Here is a 23808-nt window from a genome sequence, read left to right on the forward strand (position 1 = left end):
AGCTGCATGTGCCCTAGTTGTCAGTAAATAATTAAATTCTCATCATTAAATTTGCTAATTCAGATGGTTTTTCATGCATTTTTTTGTTATTTCCCCCTTTTTAAGCTTCTTCTTTCCACATTGGTAGATTTCTCTTTTTTTAAATGTTCTTGGGTTCCTGTAACACGTTAAACCAGGACCATTTGTTTTAATGGCACCACAATTAAACTCAAGATTCCTAATGACATTCTGGGAAATTTGAAGAGAGAACTTAGTGAAGTTTGGACTTTTGAATGTTCTAGCAAAAAAAGGCGTGATATCCTGCAGCAGCATACAAGAAGGACTACAAAGCAATGAAAATGGAGCACAAAGAACGCAGTTTTAAAATAAAATGTCAACCTTTGCTAATCAGGTTCTCTTCAGATATTTTGGACCACAACTCCAATGTTAACTGCAAGAGCTGATTGCACCAGATTTAATTACCGTACTTGAAAAGACTGTCCTCCATGCCTTGCAAGCTCTTGACAGCCCTGTGCTGTGCGGAATTGGAGAACAGCCAGTGGTGGAAATCTAACACCCAACGTTATTTGAACTCTTATTATTCCCATAAACTAGAGGAGATTATATCCACAGACAAACACCAATTAAGGGATTGGTGCCACTGGACAGAATCACTATGTGCTCTGCAAGTGATCAAATCCTCTAAATGTTCTCCTTGGTTCCGTCTTCTAAAAATGGTCCATTTTAGAGCCAATTACCTGTCAAATCTATGGCCAACCTCACTTAGATTCGCTTTTACTAAGCTACGTTTTCAAGCTATGCACTCGGCTGTCCTAGAAGGATGATATAACAGGCTACTGTCCAAAGACAGACTCTATATATGTGGGCAATCTCTGGTGGAAGACGTCTTGCAATATTTTCTATATTGCCCACTATACATTGGACTGAGGAGGCAATTTATCACCTTACCACCCGTACAGGAAAAATGTCTTTTCCCGGCAGAGAATATCCTATGGCTTCTTAGCAATGTAAACACTTCAGTGACTCAAAAAGTCGCCCTGTTTGCTTTGGCAGCCAAAAAGATCAGAATGAAGACCCTGGACAATATAGCAGTGAACTGTAAGGGAGACGCAGAGATCTAAATAGAGACATTTATTTGTGGTGTGATACCTCTTTTGCTTGTATATGTTTTTGATTCAGATTTGTCATGGCCAATGGCTAGTACAATAAAGTTAATTCGACTGGATTGGACTACAACTCCCATCAATGTAGGTAACATAGCCAATGATCGGGGATGATGGAAGGCTGATATATGTGATGGAAAGTGGCAGAAAGCAGTAGATTTCTGCCATGTGTGCACAGCAGAATTAACGTGTATGTCTCACATTAGATATAATGCTGCAATCTATACCAAGTTTCCAGGCAGTAAGCCCCACTGAATTCATCGTATTGTACTGTTAATGTAGGGCATATTGTCTTGCCGGGTGGCCCTCACAGAGCCAAACAATTCTCTAGAAATCACTTGGGTTTGAATGTAGGACTGTTAAGCCTTATCCTCTTGTATTCAGCGTCTAAAGAATTCTGGCTTGCATTTAAACTAACCATATCACGTCAATGTTTTGTATTTGGAGACAATCCTTTCGGTTTATGTATACATCCCCTCCTCCCTAACTAATCTTTGATATAGGGTAGATTTATGTTGTAGCTTCCTCTGTAGCTTTAGCAAATGGAAAGGAATCCAGGAACCTTTGGTTTTCCTGACTGTCTTTTTGTCTAATGACAGTAAAAGCCAATGTTTGACATTGAAATGGTCTCCCTTGGGAGGTTGTGGACTCTCCTTCATTGGAGGTTTTTAAGCAGAGGTTGGATGGCCATCTGTCATGGATGCTTTTGTTGAGATTCCTGCACCAAAAGATGAACCTCAGGGTCCCTTCCAACTCGACAATTCTATCCTTCTATCACTGAGCTGGAACACAGCATGCAGTTAATAGATACAGCTTTTATGGTAGTTTGATAAACCCAGCAAAATCTGTGGGGTTTCTGTGAAAACTTTTGTGGCTTTCTGAGGAAATCCCAGCCCTATACCTGCTGCTGTCATGTTCCTTAATCATGAACGAAAAAGGCAATGAGAATGTCAGTTCTTGGCTGCAAAGAGATCATTTGCTTCTGAACTAGTAAAATGTTGTACACGCGTAACTATGATAACTGCAGTCTTTTAAAAAAGTAATTTGGAACTTTTAACTTGTTCATTGATTTACTGGTGTTAATATAAAATTAAGACTGATCCATCGCACGGATGAATCTGCAGGGTTTTCCACTCTGTATTGCATTAAATTCTTGTAGCAATTACTGTTGTTGCATTTCTTATAGAATTTTAACTGTTGCTGGATAAACTTTGGATATTTTAGAGCAACAACTTAGCTTTTAAGAATATTTCTGCAAGTATGTTTATTAAAGCATGAAATTGCATGTTCTAGTTATACTATGTATCTGAAAGATCATTGTTTTAAATTATTTTATCTTTGCAGTCAGTGGCAAAGACTGGACGGTTGCTGATTAGCCACGAAGCCCCTATTACAGGAGGTTTTGCGTCAGAAATTAGTTCAACGGTTCAGGTAATCTGTTTTTAAGCACCAGAAGATTATTTCCTAGAAGGATATTTATAGTGTTAAGAATGACATATTCAAAAATATAATTAAGAAGTTACAGTTTTCTTGTGCATGTTAATTTTCCATCATTTGGGGAGTTGAGTGCTGCCTTGCGGTTGAAGGGAGAATTGTTGTTCAAACAGGGAAATCTCAGTGTTCCAAGCCCTCAGTCTCGTTGTTGTGGTTGCATCTCACTACTATGCTTCTGTGTTGGCTTTCAGGCTTGTGTTTTCTGCTTTACTTCCTCATTTGTGTCTTCTGTAGTGCCCATGTATCTCCTTGAGTCATCTAGTTTTCCTTTGTCTTTATTAAAGACAAATTTTTATGGAGTTTTGCTTGAGGATTAATTTTGTAGTGGTTGTAGGGAAACAGTAACATAGGTACACTTACAACTAAGTGGTGACTTGTAAAACTCTAAAACCGTCATGTATAGTACGGCAAACATTTGAAAGAAATGGGTACTGATATGTGAAAATGGGGTTTTCTTGAGTCTTGACTTGTTATGGGTATGCAGGGAAGTTTAGAATGATTTCAGAAAGCAGAAGAAAGACTGTGTCACACACTATGTTTTTCACAGCTGATTTTATTTTACAGTGGTGATTATCTGTTGTTACTTATGTTTATCATTTTCAAAACTCAAGATAAAACTTGCCTATCCTGAGAAATTCTGATTTTGTTCATATTTGAAAATAGAGTATATTATTTAAACAGAGCAATTTATGACAAAAAGCTTGTTTTGAAAATATTGGTTTCATAATTTTTTTTATAACCTGGAAACCCATTGTTTACATAGCCATTTTCATTTGTTACAGGATTTAATGCACTTGAATTTCTACTCTCTCTTACTTTATTCATTCTCCCCCCTTTCAGTAAATTTTATATATGCATTTTATAAAAATGGCAACTGCAAAAGGGGGCAAAACCTTTATAATTGGATATAAAAGCCTTTCTCCCCCTTCCTTTGTTGTCATTGTCATTTTTCATAAATTCCATATGTAAAATCAGATTTTCTGCCGTGTGCTTTATGAAATATATCGTAGGAGAATGTTACTTTAGGCACACGAAAGATTCAGCTTTATTATTAATTTCTAACACATACTCACTTCACAGTGAATGTACGGTATTTTTCTTTAGTGTTTGACACATCTGTATCATGAAAAGAAAGCAAAAATCCAACACCCCCAAATCAATATTTTGCTGGATGAAATGCATAGCAGGAATGCCAAAAATCTCAGGATTGGAGTTGGCTTTTACTTTTACACATGGAAGTAATAAAAATTAAATAAAGGGAGTGCAATTTCAGTAGAAAAATTCTATTTCCATCTCATTCATCCTAACTGTGTGGCTAGAAGAAACTGAATAACAATATGCAGGTTACTATAAGAGTGTTATCATGCATCGGTTGGGGGATACTTCTGGATCTGTTACTGTCGCTTGAGGCTCAAGTGTCCTCGATTCCACGGACTTCCTTTTATAATTTGCACCCCTATCTGGACAGGAACAGCCCAACTTCTGTTGCCTACACTCTGGTAACTCTAGGCTAAATTACTGCAATGCATTAACACATGTGGCTGGGTGCCTTTGAAGACTGTTCAGAAACTACAGCTGGTCCTGAATTCAGTGGCCACATTGCTGACTGGTGCAAGGTGGTCTGAGCATATATACCCAGTTCTGGCATTACTGCACTGGCCACCAGTTGGTTTCCAGTCTTAATTCAAAGTGCTGGTTTTGACCTATGCTGTTCAGGATCCTAATAACTCAAGACTGTCTTTCCCTGCATGAACCAACCCAAAACGCTCATCATCCAAGGCCCTTCATCCTGTGCCCCCACTGAGGGAGGTGCGGAGGGTGTCCACATACCTTTACAGTGGTGGCTCCCTGCTTATGAAACACTTTCCCCAGGGAGGCAATCCTGGCATCATTCCTTACTTTTAGGCACCAGACCTTTGTTTTTTAATTAATCTGATGTCTCCCTCAATAGGCTAGATACTTTAGTTCTGCCTTTTAATTTTCCTCTGTTTTTAATATATGTAAGTTAAATAATAATCAGTACTATTCATAATTTTGCATCATGGCAGTGTACACACACCCCAGCATGGTGTCAGCATGGGTCTTAAATAAAATAGAGAGTCACATTGCAATCCCGGGCATGTTAACTTTAAAGTAAGTCATGCTGATTTCAGCAGAGCTTGCTCCTAGAAAAGTAGGTATAGATTGAAGCCTGAGTTATCAAACTTATCTTTTGCATTGATGTAATCTTGAAGGAAGATTTAAAATCTTTTAATGCATATCCTAGTGTTTAATGAAGATGGTGTATGGATTGCCTGCTGGTGGTAACTTATTCCTGGAACTATAAATGTAATTTTATTTAAATAGACTTTGTTCCGTTAAAATGAAAGTGGAACAGAGATGAATTACACCTGCCACACTGATGCTCCTCTTTAATCTTGAGAGCCATAAGTTCTGTGTGTAGTGAATTGAGCTCCAGGAATTTCCAGCAGGGACCAATAGTATGATTTGTGAAACTATTGAGCCTACCTTTTACTTTTCTTGCCCGCCAGAGTCAATTCATGTGAGTGTTGCCTGGAAAGTGTGGCTTTTATATAATGAGCCTTCTGTCACTACACAGGTTGCAACGAAAGTAGAAATTAATATTTTAAAAAAGTTAGCTTTACCGATCCAAAGCTTTATCTAAGTGGATGCAGGGAAACAGTTTGCACAATTTAGTAGGTTGCATCAGCAGAAACATCTGTAAGCTGTTTGAGCTTCAAATGCAAAAGCTAAGAGCAAGTCCATATTTTGTCTTTTTTGTCTATGTGAACAGCCCTAGTCTTTCCTTTTATACACTCACATGGAGAAAAGTAATGTCTGAACTAGTGGAATGCAATTAGAAATGAGACATACTTTCTGCTTTCCTGGTTATCTTTCCTGGTGTATTAGCAGTAAGACTTCACATAGCACAAAAGGATGTTGCCTGGGCATAATATTTTATGTCAAGACTTTGCTGGTCATGATGTTGCTTTTAACAAATTATGAAAGCGTTTGATAACCTCTCACCCTTAGAGTGTTTCTAAAAGAGTGGTTGTTGGTGGTATCTACCTGTCAGAGTTGGACATCTGTTTTATGCTAGCATGATAAGGTGATAGTTATTCCTAATCATCAGAGGTTCCCAGCTCCTTTTATTTAGTATTATTTATATAAAGCATTTGTACCCCGTTCTTCAACCAAAAAGGCTTCCAGAGTGGCTTACATGAAATCAGAACAAGACCCTCCGTAACTGCAGGCTTAGATTCAATCAATCAATCAAACAAACAAACAACATACAAAGGAAAAGGGACAAGGAGGGAAGAAAAAAATAAAACACAAAACCCAGGCACCAATTCCTAGACAGCTGTTTGTATATTGACCAGCTTCTTGGATACTTCTGGGTTGCCATATTTCAAAAAACTTGTTGAGCTTTTTGTTTAGACCCCAAAATTGTTGGGCTTTTGGGGGGAGACCTCTCCCCCAAATAGTAATTTTAAGCTTTTTGACCTGTTTCTGCTGCTTTTTCCAGCGCATTGCCATACACCTGGGTTTCCCCTGACATTTTGTCAATTTATCAAAATTCCGTCAGATGCCATTTTTACACCCAAAGGCCAGGACATGTCAGGAATTTTCCTGGTGTATGGCAAGCCTAGCATACTTCAGAGACTGGAGGTGCCTGATGAAATGGCTGCCCCTAGATGAGACTTGAGGGAAAAGAGGCCTGATGGAGCTGGCCTGCCACAAGCAGAGCCAATGGATTGAGCTCTGCTACTCAGCAGACCTGGAGCCTCTTGAAACACATTAAATTTCCTAAAATCTCATTCTCTAAAACAGATACTCGGGATTTGCCATACTGCTAATTTTCTGTTTTGCTCTTTAATCTTCTGCAGTTCAGCTGGCAATAATCACAACTTCTAAAAGATTGTCACAGTTCCATAGATCACAGTATTAGATAGTGTCCTTGAGTTGTTGGACAAAATTAATGAACTGTAAAGCAATAAAAGAGGCCTGCGGAATGGAATAGAAGCCAAATGGAAAAGAAAAGGAAGAAAGGTGAAAAGGGTGGCCTGGGGGATGATGATAAGGAAGAAGAATTGAGCTATATAAAAAGAAAGCATTGATAATACTGGCTCTGATTCAGATGACTACAAAAAGGCGTTTTGTTAAGAAAAGCATTTTGTTAAAATTCCCTTGTGTCGAACTACAGTTATCACGGCAAGATGCATCTATTTAAAAAAATAAAATTCTGACAGCTACCTTCCCTAAGATTTACTTTCTCTGTTTTGATTATGCATGGAGTAAGACAGTCTTAGTGGGGCCACATGAGGGTTTTCGTGTGTCATGTTAGCATAAAGTCCGCATAATGATGTGAACCACCCACCCACTCCTCTTCCACCATTAGTATTGGGATACAGATTGTTTTTGGCTATTAAATAGATCAATAGAGTGTAACTTGTGAAATGTGGGCCATTTTTACTGAAAAAATATTTCCATTTTGGGATGTTCAGTTTGCCGTAGGTAGTTATCTGCTTGAGGCAAAATGATTGTCATAGTAGTACATTTATATTTACTGACTGTGATTTATAACTCAGTATATGCCTGCCAAAGCAGAACTGGAATAAATATGGAACTTTTGTTTTTATGAGTTTCTTTCCTTTAGTGGGTTTAGCACATGCCTCTGTTCTACTGTTAATGTTCACTCTCCTAAAAATGTGTTTTGGGTTATACTTGTTATTTAGTATATAGTTGCAGCTGCAAAAATATATTTGTAATTCAAACCAATATGGTTGGAAATATGGACCTAAACATAAATTTAACCTAGATAAATTATAACGTGCTTGCTTGAAATACCATTAATTCAAAGCATAATAGGAAAAGGACCAGGATAACTCTTAAATAATGAGGGATTCTAATGCACAAAGTGAACCTTTGGAAAGATTTTGTAGAATTTTTCTGAAACTTAGTTTCACCCCCAATATTATATTTTGTTAGAATTTAACCAATAAAAGGAACTTCATTGAAAAAAGCATCATATCAGACTATGCAACTTACGTTTTATGAACTGGCATAGTTTTCTTTTTATCTCCAAAGATATATTATAATAGAAATAGAATAGAAATACTTGATTGACACTGTACCACTTGTTTACAGTGAGATTAAACAAGCCCCCCTCCCCCCAATCTCTCAGCCCTTGTTACACTTTGTGTGCTGTCGTAGGACCACCAACCCCCAATGTCAGCTGTAATGTTGCTGTTTTCCTTTCAACAGCCTCATGGGTAGAAACTGTTCTTTAACCTGTTGGTGTGACATATTAAAGTTTTGATACATCAGCATTTTGAACAAGTTTATAAACTGAATGATAATTTGTCATCAGAGAGACATGTGGATTCTTTAGTATACATTTATGTCCTATTTAGTTAGAGAAGGTTTTATATAGTACAGTGCTTTGCATCAATAATCTGTAGTTCAGTTCTAGTGGTGTTTTTTTTAAAATCACTTACTTGGCTTCTGACTGGTTGCATGTATGACTTTTATTTAATACAGATCGAATGTGACAGGACATAGCTGTGAAAATGTTCAATGAAATGCCTAAAGTCTTGCACATTCAACATGTCCCAGCTCCAAAAATTAAGCCTTGAAAGCATTTTATTTTGTTTGGCATTGTAAATAAAAACCCACAGAAATGGCTTTAAATATGAAATTGTAGGAGTTACTGTTAAATCTGCCAGTTTAAAAAGGTATCGTCTTATACTATATACTCACCCTATAAAGAAAAATGAGACCTCTCAGTTTACACAATATGCCAGTTGTTTTGTGGAGTATCCATTCATAGATAGCTTCTGAGTAGGACATTCTTATCTACACATAAATGCTGCATAGTAATGCTACATGGACTTCTTTCCCAGTTTTGGCAAATTCATTGATGACATATTCTACCAAAATGTTTGCAAATGCTGTTCACTGTTCCTCACAAAGAGTTCCTTTAGAGGGCAAAAAGATCCAAAAAATACTATATTGAAGTGTATACCTTCCAGACATTAAACATATATATAGAATTAGGCTGCCGTCTTTTCTTGTGAGGTGGAGAATAAACCACTGCATTTATCTTACCAGAATAAAAGTTGATGGAGGATTAATTTTAGAAAGGGTTGACTCACAGAAAAGTCTTTATTCCAGAATAGTTGCCAGATTTTAATGTTTCAAACACGCACACACTTGCACAATATGAAAGTAGTTAATGCTTTTTATTTTTATAACTATGTAAGGGCATCCTAGAGTGTGGAAGCGTTGCTTGGTATAATTTCAGTAATTTGCAGTTCACAGAAAAGATGCATTTCATTGACAAAGATTTATTTCATTTGCTCACAAGGGGGAATGACCAAATGTGAATAGTGATCTTTCTCTTCAATTAATGTGAGTAGTATCTTTCTCTTCAATTAATCATCTAGACCAGCAATCCACACACACACACACACAATGTGTAAGTACTTGGAAACATAGAATGTACCGTATGCAAAACATAACACTGAATTATTAGGAAGCTTTAGTTAACTTAAGACATTAATAGGAGCTATTCCATTTTTTTAAAAAGCGGCACCATGTAATAACACATTATAGTAGGGTTAGCCTATATGACACTCTAGAGTTGTTGCTGGACTGCAGCTCCCATAGTCCCTGACCATTGATCATATTGTCTCAGGCTTATAGGAGTTGTAGTCCAACAAGAGTTGAAGAACACCACATTGACTACCCCTGCATTACAACAATAGTAGCACCCTCAACCAATGGTCTGGTTTGCATGTCACTAACCATAGTTAAGCTTAATGTTTAAGTTTAACAGTGAATATGCAGCATGCCAGTGCATAAGGTGATAATCACAGTTGCATTGTTTTTCCCTACTGCTCAGTTGGGACCTAGGCTTAGTGTTATATCCAAACCTAGGCTCACGATTTGTTGGGTGGTAAGCAAAGACCAAACCTTACAGCTATAGCTCATGATTTATTTGGGGAAAACAAGCTTAGCATTAATTCCAAATCTATGACAGTGTGGCAGCTTCAGGAATTGGGGAGGAATGAAGTGGCCACAACTATCGCCCTGTGCACCAGCACACTTTGTGTTCACCATTAAACCAGAGTTAAACTTAGCCATGGTTTAAACTGACACACAAGCACTGCCAGTAACACAGATTTAAACCTGGCAGTTTTTTGCAAGTTCACTGCAGTGGATTCCATGGGTTGGCTTAGTGTGGTGTGTGAACCAGGTCAATGCTTTGTTCAAGTGTGCTGATAGTGTTTCTGAGATGCTTCTGTCAATATCAAATAGCAAATATGTCTTCATCATTAGGCTGCAGTTTTGTTTTCAGAAACCACGTCCTTTCCTCCTCATACAACTTGGTCAACAACCACAGTGATAAGTGAATTGTGAAATAATCATATCTGCTGCTGGTAATACTTGCTTTGTTGTTGTTGTTTAGTCGTTTAGTCGTGTCCGACTCTTCATGACCCCATGGACCATAGCACGCCAGGTATTCCTGTCTTCCACTGCCTCCCGCAGTTTGGTCAAACTCATGTTCGTATACTTCGTAATACTTGCTACCTAATGGTTTATTTACTTTATATAACAATGCATAATTCTGTGGGTAGTTTTATGGATACTTAAACTAATTTTTCAAGTGAAATGTTTGTCTAAAACAGCACAAGATAAATTTCTCAGCTACAGTATTATTTCCTAGGACATTATAGCAGATAAAAGAGTTTTTTCATAGACTGAAAAAAATAATGATAAATGTTCTTAAATCTAATTTATGTGAGCTAGGTCTATTGAAAAAGGAAAATGGTGGAATGTGCAGATTTTCCAAAGGTGTGTAGATGATAGAAAGTGAGACACCACATACAAAGTGTTTTAAAATGCACAAATAATTTCTTAACACGTTATAAACATGCAGTTATCATGCATCTGAAAATGTGATTCATAGAGTTGGGGAACCTCTAGATCTATGTGAGAGGTGGTGAGAGGGGCTGCAATGGGGAGGGTAAATTGAACTCCCCACCCTTCTACTGTGGAAATATCCACTTGATGTGAGTTTTGTTGTACAGGTTCATGTCAAACTCGTTGGATTTATTAGGCTCGGAAATGATATTCCTGCTGATTCTATTAGAATTGTTGGTTTGCTGTACCCTGAGGGATTGTGGGATAACATACTTTCAATGAGTATGTGGGGAAATTAATAATCAGAATAAAATAAAAAATATTGAAAGCTTACATTCCAGCTTTGCTCTAGGTGTCAGAAGTCAGTTCAGATTAAGAACAAATTTCTCCATTACTACTTAAATAAATTTCCCTGTTTTGATAAAGGGAGAACCACTAAGAGAAACCTCTGTAGATTCATAGAACTGCAGAGTTTGAAGGGATCCCAACAACAATCTATTACAACCCGCTGTGTTGCAGGAATCTCGGCTAAATTCATACATGAGAGATTTCCATGTAGCATGATTCCGACATGTAGACAGCAATCTCAAAATGATATATTTTGATTAGCCTGATGCTTCAGGAAGCTTGTTGATGTACTTATTAGCAAGCAAATTTGTCATCAGTAGGCACCTTAATTAATTTACTATTCCCTGTTGCTTTTTGTTTGTTTACACATCTTTCTCTTAGGAATTGAATGCCTCCTAAATAATTGCATATTTAGATACACTTACAAGATTTTAAAAATGTGCTGTGTGTTGACCTGAACCGGCTTTGCTTGTGTATATGCATATACTAAGCATTTAGATACAGTACTCTGCCATGTTACACTTTTGGAGTATAAAACCTATAGCCTGTGTTAAGACAAAGTAGCAATATTTAGGTTAACTTGCAGTGAGCTAAAGGAAATATTTAATGAAAATATTTATCGTGTCAGAGTCTACATTACAGGGACAGAGATTAAACTACATTTTGTGAGAATAGTAGATTAAAGTAAATATTATGTACAATAAGAGTAAAACTGTTTAATTTGTTACTTTACAAATAAAGGCCCCTGACCTTCTAGCATAGTTTATTTCAAGCTTTTAACAGGGTTTATTTAAGACACATGTGCAACGATTCCTACATAGCTAGGGTTTTAACATGAATTGTTTTTTCCTTAGTCCTCAAGATTGTGGTTTTGCCTGACAGTTTCTATTTAATCTTGAATGATGAATTTTATAGTTTGCTGAAGCATGTATGCAACTTTCCTTTAAAAATATTAGTTGATTTAATTAGATTTGTTTGCTTTTTGCAGCACTTTGAATCTTCCTTAAAATGTATTCTTAAACTGTTAGTTTTTAAATACTTCCTACATTACTTGTAATCAGTTTCAATCTAGTAGTGAATATTAGATGATCGCATCCTTGTGTCAGTTTTGCTGCACACAGCATTAAGGAATTGTTTTATTTGATTTTCTAATGCTGTTTCACATCCTCTTCACTTCAACATGGATTGTGCATGAAGCGTTGATCACAGTTCAGAATTGTAAAGCCTTTTGAAAATCATAACTTTGAGTTAGATTCACTGTACTCTCATCTCAGCATGACTAAGTCTGAATCCAACCTGTCAGGTCTTGGTCAGTCCTAAACATGCTATGTTAATGGTCAGGTCTGCCAATACAGGGCTCTAGCGCCACTCAAACTGAGATACATACTTTAGGGTAATATTAAACAAGTTCAGTGAAGCAGAGAAGAATGTTCTGTGTGCTTGGTATAGAAAACTTATTAGAGGCAATATAAATCAAGTTAAGTAAACATTTTTTACGATCATCTCTGTGCTAATATTCAGGTACGTTTTAAAGAGATGTTTCAGCTGCGCAAGTGTTATTTTTGTACTTTGTTTCATACTGAAACCTTTTGGCGGACAGGAATTTCTAGGTCTTATATATGACAGGTTTTTGGCTCTGAAATATTTAGCTCCTAAGTAGGCCACTTTGATCTAGATCATGCCACATTAATATGACATTGCTTAATGATTTACTACACTGTCATAAATTTAGGATTGTGGGTGCCAATAGAACAACAGTTTATAGTTGTATAACAATTTGAATAATTTCACTATTGATCCCCCCGAATAAAACGTTTGCTGTTAGTGAGTTCAGTCTTCCTTCCTTTCTCTTGTTGCTTTCTGAAACATCTGCAGTGATTGAATCTTTCCTGTAGAAAAGTGGTTAAAACTAAATAAATGCATATGTTGCTGCAAATCTTTAAAATATTTGAGCAAAAGGTTCAGATCACTTAGAAGCTGTCAGGAACTGACTGTACTTGCCAATGTATTTGCTTTTGACCTAAATATCCACTTAATTTCCAAAGGTTTGGAAACTGTACCTAAAGCTTTGTTTAAGCGTTTCAAAAAGCATTTTACTCCAGAAGTCGGCTATTTGAGACTGAATTCAGATGTTCACCTCCGTGTGTTTAGTCAGATTGATTTTAACTGTAATGAAATGTATATAATGGGGCACCAGATTCCAGCCTGGGATTTTTATTTTTTGTCATAAATTAAAGAAAAAGAGAACCCCAGATTTCAGCGCTGAACAAAACTGCAACTCAGCGCTAGAAGGTTTTCCTCATTGCTAGGGGTTCCTGTTCATCGCATTCTTCTAAAGCAGTATAATAGCTAAGGATACACCGGCATTTCATTTGGTGGGATATGCAAAACTTAATTTATTGTGCACGTAGCTAACTATTTTCACATGTTCATGTTAATACTATAAAATGAGGCCACAATTTCTTTTGGAATTTAAAAGCTTTTACATTTTAAATAATCATGTGTAAAGTGTTAGACATATTGAAATCAAATGCCATGTAACATATATACTATTGGTATAAATAGCACCTACTGAGTTGATAGAGCAATCACTTATTTTCTTAACAACAATTTTCTTCTATATCCGAAACTAAAAAAAAAATGGAAAAAAAATGACCAAAGCTTAACGATTATATTTTCCTGCATTGTAGAACAGATGTGTTTGGATGGAAACTAACTTGCTAAAGAATCATGACATTGACATTAGAAGCCCTTGTTTTCAGAGACTGAAAATTTGATGAAGCATTGAGGCTAATAATATGAACAAAAATCTGGTTTTCATGAATTAATGTTTATAGTAAGAATACAGGATTCCCCAGGAAAAATAATAATTTAAACAAAGAAATCTGTCCGAAGACAGATTTAAATAACTCCCAAAGTAGCTTTGTTTTTCCCATTTCCACTTGCCATATCATTTAAAAGTACAGCTATATTTTATAAATAAATACAATTTGGTATGAAATATATGAAGATGCAAGCTTTCAGAAATATATCCTTCATTATATGCCATGCATCTTACACAAATATAAATAAAATTAAACAATAAGAAATGCATACAAGTAACTTCAGTGAGATCTGAATGCCTGTTACTGCAGGCATTCAGGTGTACCTGAAAGTTAATCTTTTTGAACTTTTCGTTTTACTTTAAATAATCACCTTAAATCAAGTCGGAAATTTTATAATTTATTGCAGCAGGACAGCTGAAATATAGCATCAGTACAATCCAAAAAGAATACAAGAAACAGCTTGTGTATATGAGAGTCCAAGGACAACTCAGATGGTGATCTTAAAAAAAATAATAATTTGAAAGTTTGAATGCTTTTATTGGAAAGCTAAAATGTATGAATCCTAAAGTATTTGAAGATTGGCCACTCATCCAAACACAGCCAAACCTTTACTGTTCAGTATTGTCACACAAAGGAGCTATCTACAAGCCCAAGTTTCTGCAATTAATTCCTGGAAGGCCCCTTGGGTGGCTAGCACTGAATGGTGTATTGTTTAAAAAAAGCTAGTATCAGATTTCATTTAAGAAATGTGTGTGTTTGAATGCCATAAATCTGCATGTGTGAAAAGATAGATCTCACTACAAACACACTTGGTTTTAAAATGCATTTCAACATAGATAAAATCTGTATGCCACTGTCCGTAGGGTGGTATTAAATTGGTTGTTCTATTATAACATGTTTGTAAACTGTCAGGAATAAATATGACCTCTTCATCCTAAGATTTTTCATATTGAATAGATTATGTACACACATAGACCATGAGAAGTTGATAGCTTGGGATACTTTTTCTTGGGGATTTTTTTTTTCCAGCTGCAACTCATCAGAACTCAATTCTGGCATCTATCAGGTAGGCACCATTGCCATTATACGAGGACAAGACAGGCATTCTTAGTGGGTTCTGACACCTCTTTTTCTAGAAAAATAGCACTGCCTTTCTTCTTTTGCATATTTAAAACAGGTGGCTGAGTGGCAGTCGCAAATCATACCACGTCAGCTAATACAGTGGAAGTCTTTTCCTTCCATGCACCCGTCCTCCTAAACTCCTGTGTTTCAACAGCAGTAGTCTGACATGCAGGTGTTCCAAATTATTGAGGAATTGGGAACAGGAAGATAAGTGTTATAGGACGTAGGAGGATAGGATGTAGGAGGGAGGGAGGAAGTGCTGCTGTGCTTGCAGCAACCAGCTTTGTTGCAGTTAATAACATGTCACTTGAGGTTGCCTAAGTGATGGTAAATTGCATGAGGCTACCCAGTGATCTTATGGTAGAAGCAATATTTCCTGGATCTTTGGGATTTTCTGGATCACAGCTCAGTTTCTTAGATAGCAATCCTTAATCCCTTTTACCTGGAGATAACCCCATTAATTTTGCTGGGACTTGATTCTATGTAGACATGGTTAGGATTGTGCTATTAGCTACTAATTTTCATCAGTGATCCAACTGTCATTGTTAGTATGGAGTCTCAATTTAAAAACATCATTAGCAGAACAAATCCTGAAGCATTGGATCCCAAGTTACAGTGGAACCTCGGTTTATGAACACCTCGGTTTACGAATTTTCGGTTTATGAACGCCGCGGACCCATCTGGAACGTATTAATTCACTTTCCATTACTTTCAATGGGAAAGTTACAGGTAGGTAGCCGTAAATAAAAACTTAGTTGGTCTTTAAGGTGCTACTGAAGGAATTTTTCTATTTTGTTTCAATGGGAAAGTTCGCTTCAGTTTATGAACGCTTCAGTTTATGAACAGACTTCCGGAACCAATTACACCCATGCTTCGGGTTAAGTACGCTTCAGGTTGAGTACTCCACGGACCCGTCTGGAATGGATTAATCCACTTTCCATTACGTTCAATGGGAAAGTTCACTTCAGTTTATGAACGCTTCAGTTTAAGTACTCCACGGACCGTCTGGAACAGATTAATCCAGTTTCCATTACTTTCAATGGGAAAGTTCGTTTCAGTTTATGAACAGACTTCCGGAACCAATTGTGTTCATAAACCAAGGTACCACTGTACCTGTATATGGGAAAGAACTGGCTCAGAGTGTTAACATATGGCAGTGCTGCATTCTATCAGCAAATATTAATACTTCAGATTTTAATACATTCTGTTTTCACCATAACATTTAATATTGGAAGTAGCAATTTTCTTTCTAATTTCATTTCACTTTGTCAGCAGAACTGCAGCTTTACCGAGGGTTTCACATTGAGGATTTCACAGCACAAGAAAATGAAATAAAACAAGCATTTCCACTCCCCCGCAAAAACCTTTATTGAATAGATTTATTGTCTGCAGGGTGAAAGTAATTAGTTAAAGAAAATGTACAACACAGTACATAATGTTAGAAGCTCTCTTTTTTATATGAAAAATGGTAAAGGTAAAAATGTAACCTAGAATTCATCTGTAGAGTGGTTGGATTAATGCTAAGCAGAGATGGCAATAACTTAAATAGATTAAGAAAAAACCCAACGTGGAAATGCAAGAAAGAAGGAAGGGGAAGGAAAAGGAAAGGAAAACGCTCTTCTGTATAAAACTCAAAGGAAGTGCTCACCTTGTGTGATTTATCATAAGGCCGTGTTCCACATCAAGGTTGGAAATATGATGCACTGATCCTTACAAGTCAATTTACAAACCCATGTACCATGGTACTTCCATTTCCCTAGTATTACTTTAAGTGATGTGCTGATAGGGGTTTTTTACACAAAGGATGTATTCTAAGAGCATAGCTTACAAGAGAGAGCACCAAAGAGACCAGCTGATATGACATCTTAAGTGTAGACCCAATACCAGCACCTGGCACCTTTAAGCAACTGCTGGGGCCCTAGCATCTTAGCTACGCCCTCTGGTGTGGATGCATGCTTGTGCCCCTCACAGTAGGCACCTACAATACAGCATGGAAAATTTAAAGTCATGGCTTCCAACTTCACAGTTGCTACTGCCAGAGAAGTCTGCCTGAGGGACATTATCATAGGAAGGCCCTCTTCAACTCTAGAACTGGCCCTGGTGCTATAGCAATGAAAAAGGGCACATTTGGTGTTAGGGATTTAATGGTTTGGGATTTAGATCTTTGTGAGTTTGGTTTTCATTTGCCATTTTCTTCTTTAATATGTTTGTTGTGCATTATGCTACTTTAGAGAACTTGACTGCTTCACCCAGAACATTGAACAATGTTGTTCACAGCTAGATGTTTGTGTTTCTAGTTTTATTACTTCCAGGCAAGAAAATGCTTTGCGATTCTTTTTCAGTCAGTTGTAATCAACTCATCTCCTGTATCCCCAAACCCAGCTCATTCAAATGTTCATTTAGTAACATGGTCATCTCATGGGACTTTTCCACCTCAGAATGTGTATGGTAATTGCTTTTTTTGAAAGCATTTATGTGTGAAAATCTTCCTGTAAGTGGAAAATGGAAAGCTTATAGGCCAAGAAGAAAGCTCAGCTAGCAGTTTAGTTTATTCATATATTTGAATTCTTTATTTAAATAATGTAATGTAATGTATTTTATTTTTTTATTATTTTGTTCATTCCTCCATAAAATCTTGAGGACTTACGGTTTCTTAGATGATGGGAGCAGCATGGGTTTGAATAGCCGACACATTTAAAGCTAATACTAAACGTGTCAATGGTAACTGATGAATTTTGAGAAGTTTTTTTTGAACTATTAGATTCAAAGTGTTGGTGTTGACCTATAAAACCTAACGTTTTCATTTTAAAAAAACTTTTTCTTTCTTTTGTCTGTGTCCTATTGGTTCTTCCCTGAACAGCACATTGAAGTTTAAGACATCATGGAGACAGTGAATTTATTTTGGGCTGCAGTATATTCAGTATATTCAGTAGTGACATCTGGGAGATGCAAACAAGTATTGCCAGTGGGGTTGACAAAAATGATGTCTTGCTTTCTACTATTTTTCAAGGCACAGAGATTATTCTGCTCTTTTGGTACATAAATTGGAAGTGAAAGGAAAAAGTGGGAAGGCCAAATTTGTTCCATTGACTGATAATACAGTAGCTGGTTTTTAGACTGATATATACCTGAGTGTCACTTAGACATTTTCACACCTGTTAATTGCTGATAAGTTGTTATGTATCTGGGAAACATTTAAATGATCCAGCCATGTGTGCAGGGGGAAATCACATGAGTCTTTTTCAGTAACATGAATCCTTGAGGGGAGTTGAACTTTGAGAAGGACTCCCATGGCCTGGCTATAAAAGTATTGCAGTCTCTTCATGCTGGTACTGGTACTGAGATAACTTGCCTCTTTTCTTAGTGCAAGATCAGGAGTCATAGTCCTGAACTCTTGCCAAAAACTCTGGGCTAGTAGTTTCAGAACTGTCCAGGGTCCTGAACCTGCCTTCTCCAGAACATTACCAACTAAACACCTTAACTTGTGACCTGTCACCTTGGGATGATGGAATTCCTAGAGGATCAGGACAACCCTTAATTGTGTTCTTTAAATTCCAAGACTCTCATCCAAGCATAGGTTAATGAGTATTAAAATGCCAAGGATGTCCTTTAAAACTATTGGCATTATTCACTTTCTCATATCTTTTCATTAACAGGAGGAATGTTTCTTGAACCTAGAAGCGCCTATTTCAAGAGTGTGTGGTTATGACACTCCATTTCCTCACATATTTGAACCATTCTATATCCCAGACAAATGGAAATGCTATGATGCACTTCGGAAAATGATTAATTATTGATCATGCAGGTAAGTGGGGGGTGGAGAAGATATATTTAGATAGTTTGGAATTAGTTTTAAAATGTTCAGATAAAATTCTAAGATTTTTTTAACTGCATAAGCCCTTGCCTGCAATCCCAAACATGTGTTCTAGGAATTTAATTTAATTCAGCAGGATGAATTCTTATTAAACATATATGATTGTGCTACCGTTGAGCAAAGTCACCATATAAATCTGAGTGGTATGGTAGCAGATATTTTTACTTGTTGCTACAGTTTGGCAAGGTATTAGACAACCATTGATTGATGCTTAAAACTTATATTTCGCTATAAGATGTAGATAGAAACATTTTTTTTCAAAAGTAACTTGAGGATTTCTGATTATTGTTGTTCTGTGATGGCAAAGCATCATAGATGTACAGTGGTACCTTGACTAAAGTCCAGCACTGCAAGCCAGGCTGTCCTACAGTTTTCATGGTCTGACTGCTCACTTTAGAGCTATTTTTAAAGGATGTTGGTATCAGTCTGTCTCAAAAGATAATGGAGGTGACAACTTCTGGGGGAAGACATGAGCAGCACCCAAATGACCTCTGTGGGGCACAAGCCTGGGTGGTGTATATGGAGGTTCTGGATGACAAGATATCCCCCCTTTCAGCCTCACTGATGTATTCCAAAGGAAATAAGAGCAATACATTTGAAGGGTTGTGGGACTCTATGAAGTGGCATAAGAGAGAGCACAGAGCACTGCAGTGGGGAGGTTAAATTAACGAAAATCTTGCTCTGCTCTCATACTCCAGTGGGAACCTCTGCTGGATCTTGGTTCCCTCTGCAAAGGGAAGGAGACTTTCTCATTCATAGAGGGCTAGTTAGGATCCAAGCCACAGTTTTGTATACTTGGAAAATCTGATTGATATCTTCAACATTTTTAGTTTCAGTTACCGGTAGTAAGTACTGTACCTAACTGCCTGATATAATACATCCCTATTCAGTTAATTGGCGCAATGATTTTTATCTTAATTATCTATTTGTTTGACCTTTACTGCTGCTAGAGCTTTGGGGAGTAGGAAGTAAGTTTAAAAATATGCAGACCAAACAGGCAATTTCTCCACCCACCCAATTCCCATTAAAAGCTTATTCTTTCATTCCAAGTGCCAGTGCAAATAAAAAGGGGTTTATAATGTTTCAGAAATAGGCTCATAACACAGGAAATTCAGTACTTGTGGGAGGGTACTCTTTCTTTGTCTTTTCTATATCCAAATTGAGTAAAATGACCAAGAGCTTACTGGATATATGAGACTTCAGGGCCACTTCAGACATGAAATTTCATACATGAAGGTTGCCTGTGTAAATAGAAGCAAACATTTCTAGATCATGTGATTTATTTGCATTCTAACCATAGTATTCCCTTTGCAATCATAACAGGACACTAAAGTGAGGTTATGTGATGATGTTATGTCTTGCCAGAAAAAAATATCATTAAACATAGTATAACAATCAAGGCAACCGAATTATAAGACTAGGATTATTTTTATGCCATTTCCCCATGCATGCTGTGTTCCATAGTAGTAACAATTAATAATGGGCCATGCAAGCCAAGCACCATACAAAATTATTATTTTTTAAATTTATCTGACAAAAAGCTTACAATCCAGTAAATAATGCAATGTTAGAGAGTGTGTGAGAGAGAGAGAAATAAAAGAGGGGTGAAAGTAACATAAAGGACTGACTGCCAAAGAGCATACATGCTTTCTGAAAGAGGTCTTTTTAATGTATTTCTTTAAAGTCTAAATGGAATTAGAGCATTCCAAATGGAATGATGAAAGGAAATGCCAGAAATGCAAGAACATAAGTAAAGTTCTGCAGGATCAGACCAAAATTCTGCAGGACCATCTAGACCAGTGTTTCCCAACCAGTGTGCCTCCAGATGTTTTGGGGCTACAACTCCCATCATCCCTAGCTAGCAAGACCAGTGGTCAGGAATGATGGGAGTTGTAGTCCCAAAACATCTGGAGGCACACTGGTTATGAATAGGATATGAGCACAACAGCATTCTCCAGCTCTTTATTCCTGCCTGTTGCTGCTCTGCTGGATCAGACATATTAACTAGTAGCCATTGAGTAGCCATTGATAGCTTTATCATCCATGAATCTCTAAAAAGTGCATAGGATTGTAACCTTCAGTGCTTAAAAGTGTGCATATTGAAATTCTGCATAAACATTTTTCTACTTATTTGTAATACGTTCTCTTTTTTTTTTTTTTTTTTTTGCTCAGAGACAACCTCTGTTAGACATTTTCTGCTTCTACAAAGGTGAGAAGAACAAGAAGAAAAAGCAGTTGCTGTTGGTGGAACTATTAGCATAAAATTGAGATCTTTCAAAAATTGTAGAGGAGAACTAAGTGAAATTATGTTCTCAAATGGATTGATTTGGATACTCATCTTGGCTATTCATCAAAAGCTCAACATTTCTGCCAGCTGTGCATTCAAGAATGGGCAGGTGATTGCCGTAAAACATTGGCTGTGATTCTCTTTCCCCACTCCCCATTTTGAATGTGACAAAACTGCTAAAATGTTTTACCCTATAAATGATGTATTGGGTTCCACACAATGAAGATAGAGGGTTTTATCCAACATTGCTGTTCCACTAGCACAAAATTTACTAGCAAGAGAATTTACTCTTCCTTTCCCCTTCAGCTCCCTGTGCACTCTCAAAATCTCCAGAAGGTTGGGGGGTCCCACAGATTTGCAGGAAGATCAGAGGAATTGGGATTCTCATAGCGGACCGTTGCCCACACATCATTAGATACAGCCCACTAATCAGGAAGCATTTGGTATGCTTTTTTGTGTGCCTTACTAGATAGATCTGTTTACTTTGATTTCACAGCAGACCTATTTGTGTTCCAACTAAAACTGGCAGTGGTTTTACACTTGAACATTTTATTTTATTTATTTTTAGATATCATTATATCAGTGGCATAAACTGTCAGTTCTTTGAAAAAGCCAGGTGTCCTAAAGTTAGAATCAAAAGCTACTCTTTGATCCAAAATTAAAAACAAACATAATTCTCAAATCAGTTTGCTTGCTCAAGGCTTTTGTTAAAAATGTGGGTTGGCACAACTGATGAAGAAGCATCTGCTGCCATGGAGTTATGGAAATATATAATTAACACAAGTAATTTCACAGAACTACTCCCGTGAGTCTGAGACTCATTAGGTATTTCTGGGTAATATCTAAGTTATACTTGGAAGTTATACTCATTGAAATGAGTGAGCTTAAGTTACTTGAGTCGTTGATTTCAGTGGGTCTACACTTGAGTATGAAAGTTAGATATTGCATTATTATTTTATTTTGAATGCAAAGCAAAAATGTTAACCTTGTATATAATAATTGTATCATTAGAGAAAAATGTGAATTTTTTATAATGGGTTTATCTCAGCAGCCCAAAGCATTGCATTTACTTACTAACACATTGTGTAGACCAAGATAACCTTTTACATTTTTAATGCATTTAAAAACAGGAATAGATTCATAGCATGGATGGTTGGAATTCTTCAGTTTCTGTGCTGCTCTCACAACCTTGTCTAGATGGCAGTGTGCACCTATTCAACCTGTATTTGTGGATTAATGCCTTTAAAAGTGTTTACCATACAAAAACAGATACTTGTAAATATGATAGTTGTACATGCCTTTTGCCAAAATGCAGCACATGACAATGAAATCCTCAGTAAAAAAAAGTCACAAACGAAATGTATCTTCATTAATATCAGGCACATGATACCCTGGACCTCTAAGCATTTCGAAAGGTAACATTTTTATGTAAGTTAACATAAGGAATGTTTATGTTAACTCTGTTTTAACATTAGCTTTTAAAATAAAATGTAAGATTGATTGTGCTAGTTTGTGTTTTTTCATTTACAAATTGTATTACAGGCCTACAGTTTGAAAAATAAAAACAAGTAATAATCTATTCTGATTCCTGAAAGCAGGCCAGCATAGAAAGAAGTATGTGGCTGTTGTTGTTGTTGTTTAGTCGTTTAGTCGTGTCCGACTCTTCGTGACCCCATGGACCATAGCACGCCAGGCACTCCTGTCTTGCACTGCCTCCCGCAGTTTGGTCAAACTCATGTTCGTAGCTACGAGAACACTGTCCAACCATCTTGTCCTCTGTCGTCCCCTTCTCCTTGTGCCCTCCATCTTTCCCAGCATCAAGGTCTTTTCCAAGGATTCTTCTCTTCTCATGAGGTGGCCAAAGTATTGGAGCCTCAGCTTCACGATCTGTCCTTCCAGGGAGCACTCAGGGCTGATTTCCTTAAGAATGGATAGGTTTGATCTTCTAGCAGTCCATGGGACTCTCAAGAGTCTCCTCCAGCACCATAATTCAAAAGCATCAATTCTTCGGCGATCAGCCTTCTTTATGGTCCAGCTCTCACTTCCATATATCACTACTGGGAAAACCATGTGGCTGTACGAATGCATATATTTATTCTGAAATTAGAATTGGTTTGGCTATGCCTGCTTACCAAATCAAATTTATTTACTGATAGAAATGCAGTTTCTTGAGGCATCTGTTGCTTTTTGCTTTTGTAAGGCTCTGAACTAAGTTGTTCATAATGTAAGAATAAGTTCAAATGAGCAAATACTTCTCCCATTCTGCCTGTATATATCTTTAGGAAATGCTAATGAGAAGACGTTCCATTGTTTGATGGAAGCTTTAAAGTACTCAATAGCCTTGTGAATAACATTAATATGCGAGTACATCCTCTAACAAGCTAAAGTGCTTATGTTTAAAAAGACAACTGGATGTCTCTCTATGGTTTCATCGCTCCATGAAAGCTAGCTGTGGGATGCTACGAAGGACATCCAAAATTCATGTTCTTTTTAAAAGTAAACCTGTTAAAAGTACTGCTTCTCTTTTTACTACAGTCACATACCACAAGTGTGCAAAACTCATTCTGTGTATTGACAGGTGTGGGCTTGTTTTATAGGAAAAAAATATTGTCTACAAATCCATCACAATTTGTACAAACAGACTTTATGAAACAAATGTTTAAGGTAGGCACCCCCAAACTGCGGCCCTCCAGATGTTTTGGCCTACAACTCCCATGATCCCTAGCTAAGTAGACCAGTGGTCAGGGATGGTGGGAATTGTAGTCCAAA

General features: G+C 37.0%; 1 protein-coding gene across 1 annotated transcript in view; it reads left to right on the forward strand.

The window, feature by feature from the left end:
• The window catches only part of BCKDHB (branched chain keto acid dehydrogenase E1 subunit beta), a 39601-nt gene extending 18639 nt beyond the window's left edge, over positions 1-20962 (forward strand). Inside the window, exons 9-11 of the mRNA XM_035109535.2 lie at positions 2508-2594; positions 18535-18683; positions 20925-20962. Of these exons, the coding sequence (XP_034965426.2) occupies positions 2508-2594; positions 18535-18675 (228 nt within the window). The 3' untranslated portion in view covers positions 18676-18683; positions 20925-20962. The remainder of the gene's footprint in view (positions 1-2507; positions 2595-18534; positions 18684-20924) is intronic.
• The last annotated feature ends 2846 nt before the right edge of the window (positions 20963-23808 follow it).

This window comes from Zootoca vivipara, chromosome 3 (assembly GCF_963506605.1).
Source record: "Zootoca vivipara chromosome 3, rZooViv1.1, whole genome shotgun sequence".
In the NCBI taxonomy this organism is placed as follows: Eukaryota; Metazoa; Chordata; class Lepidosauria; order Squamata; family Lacertidae; genus Zootoca; species Zootoca vivipara.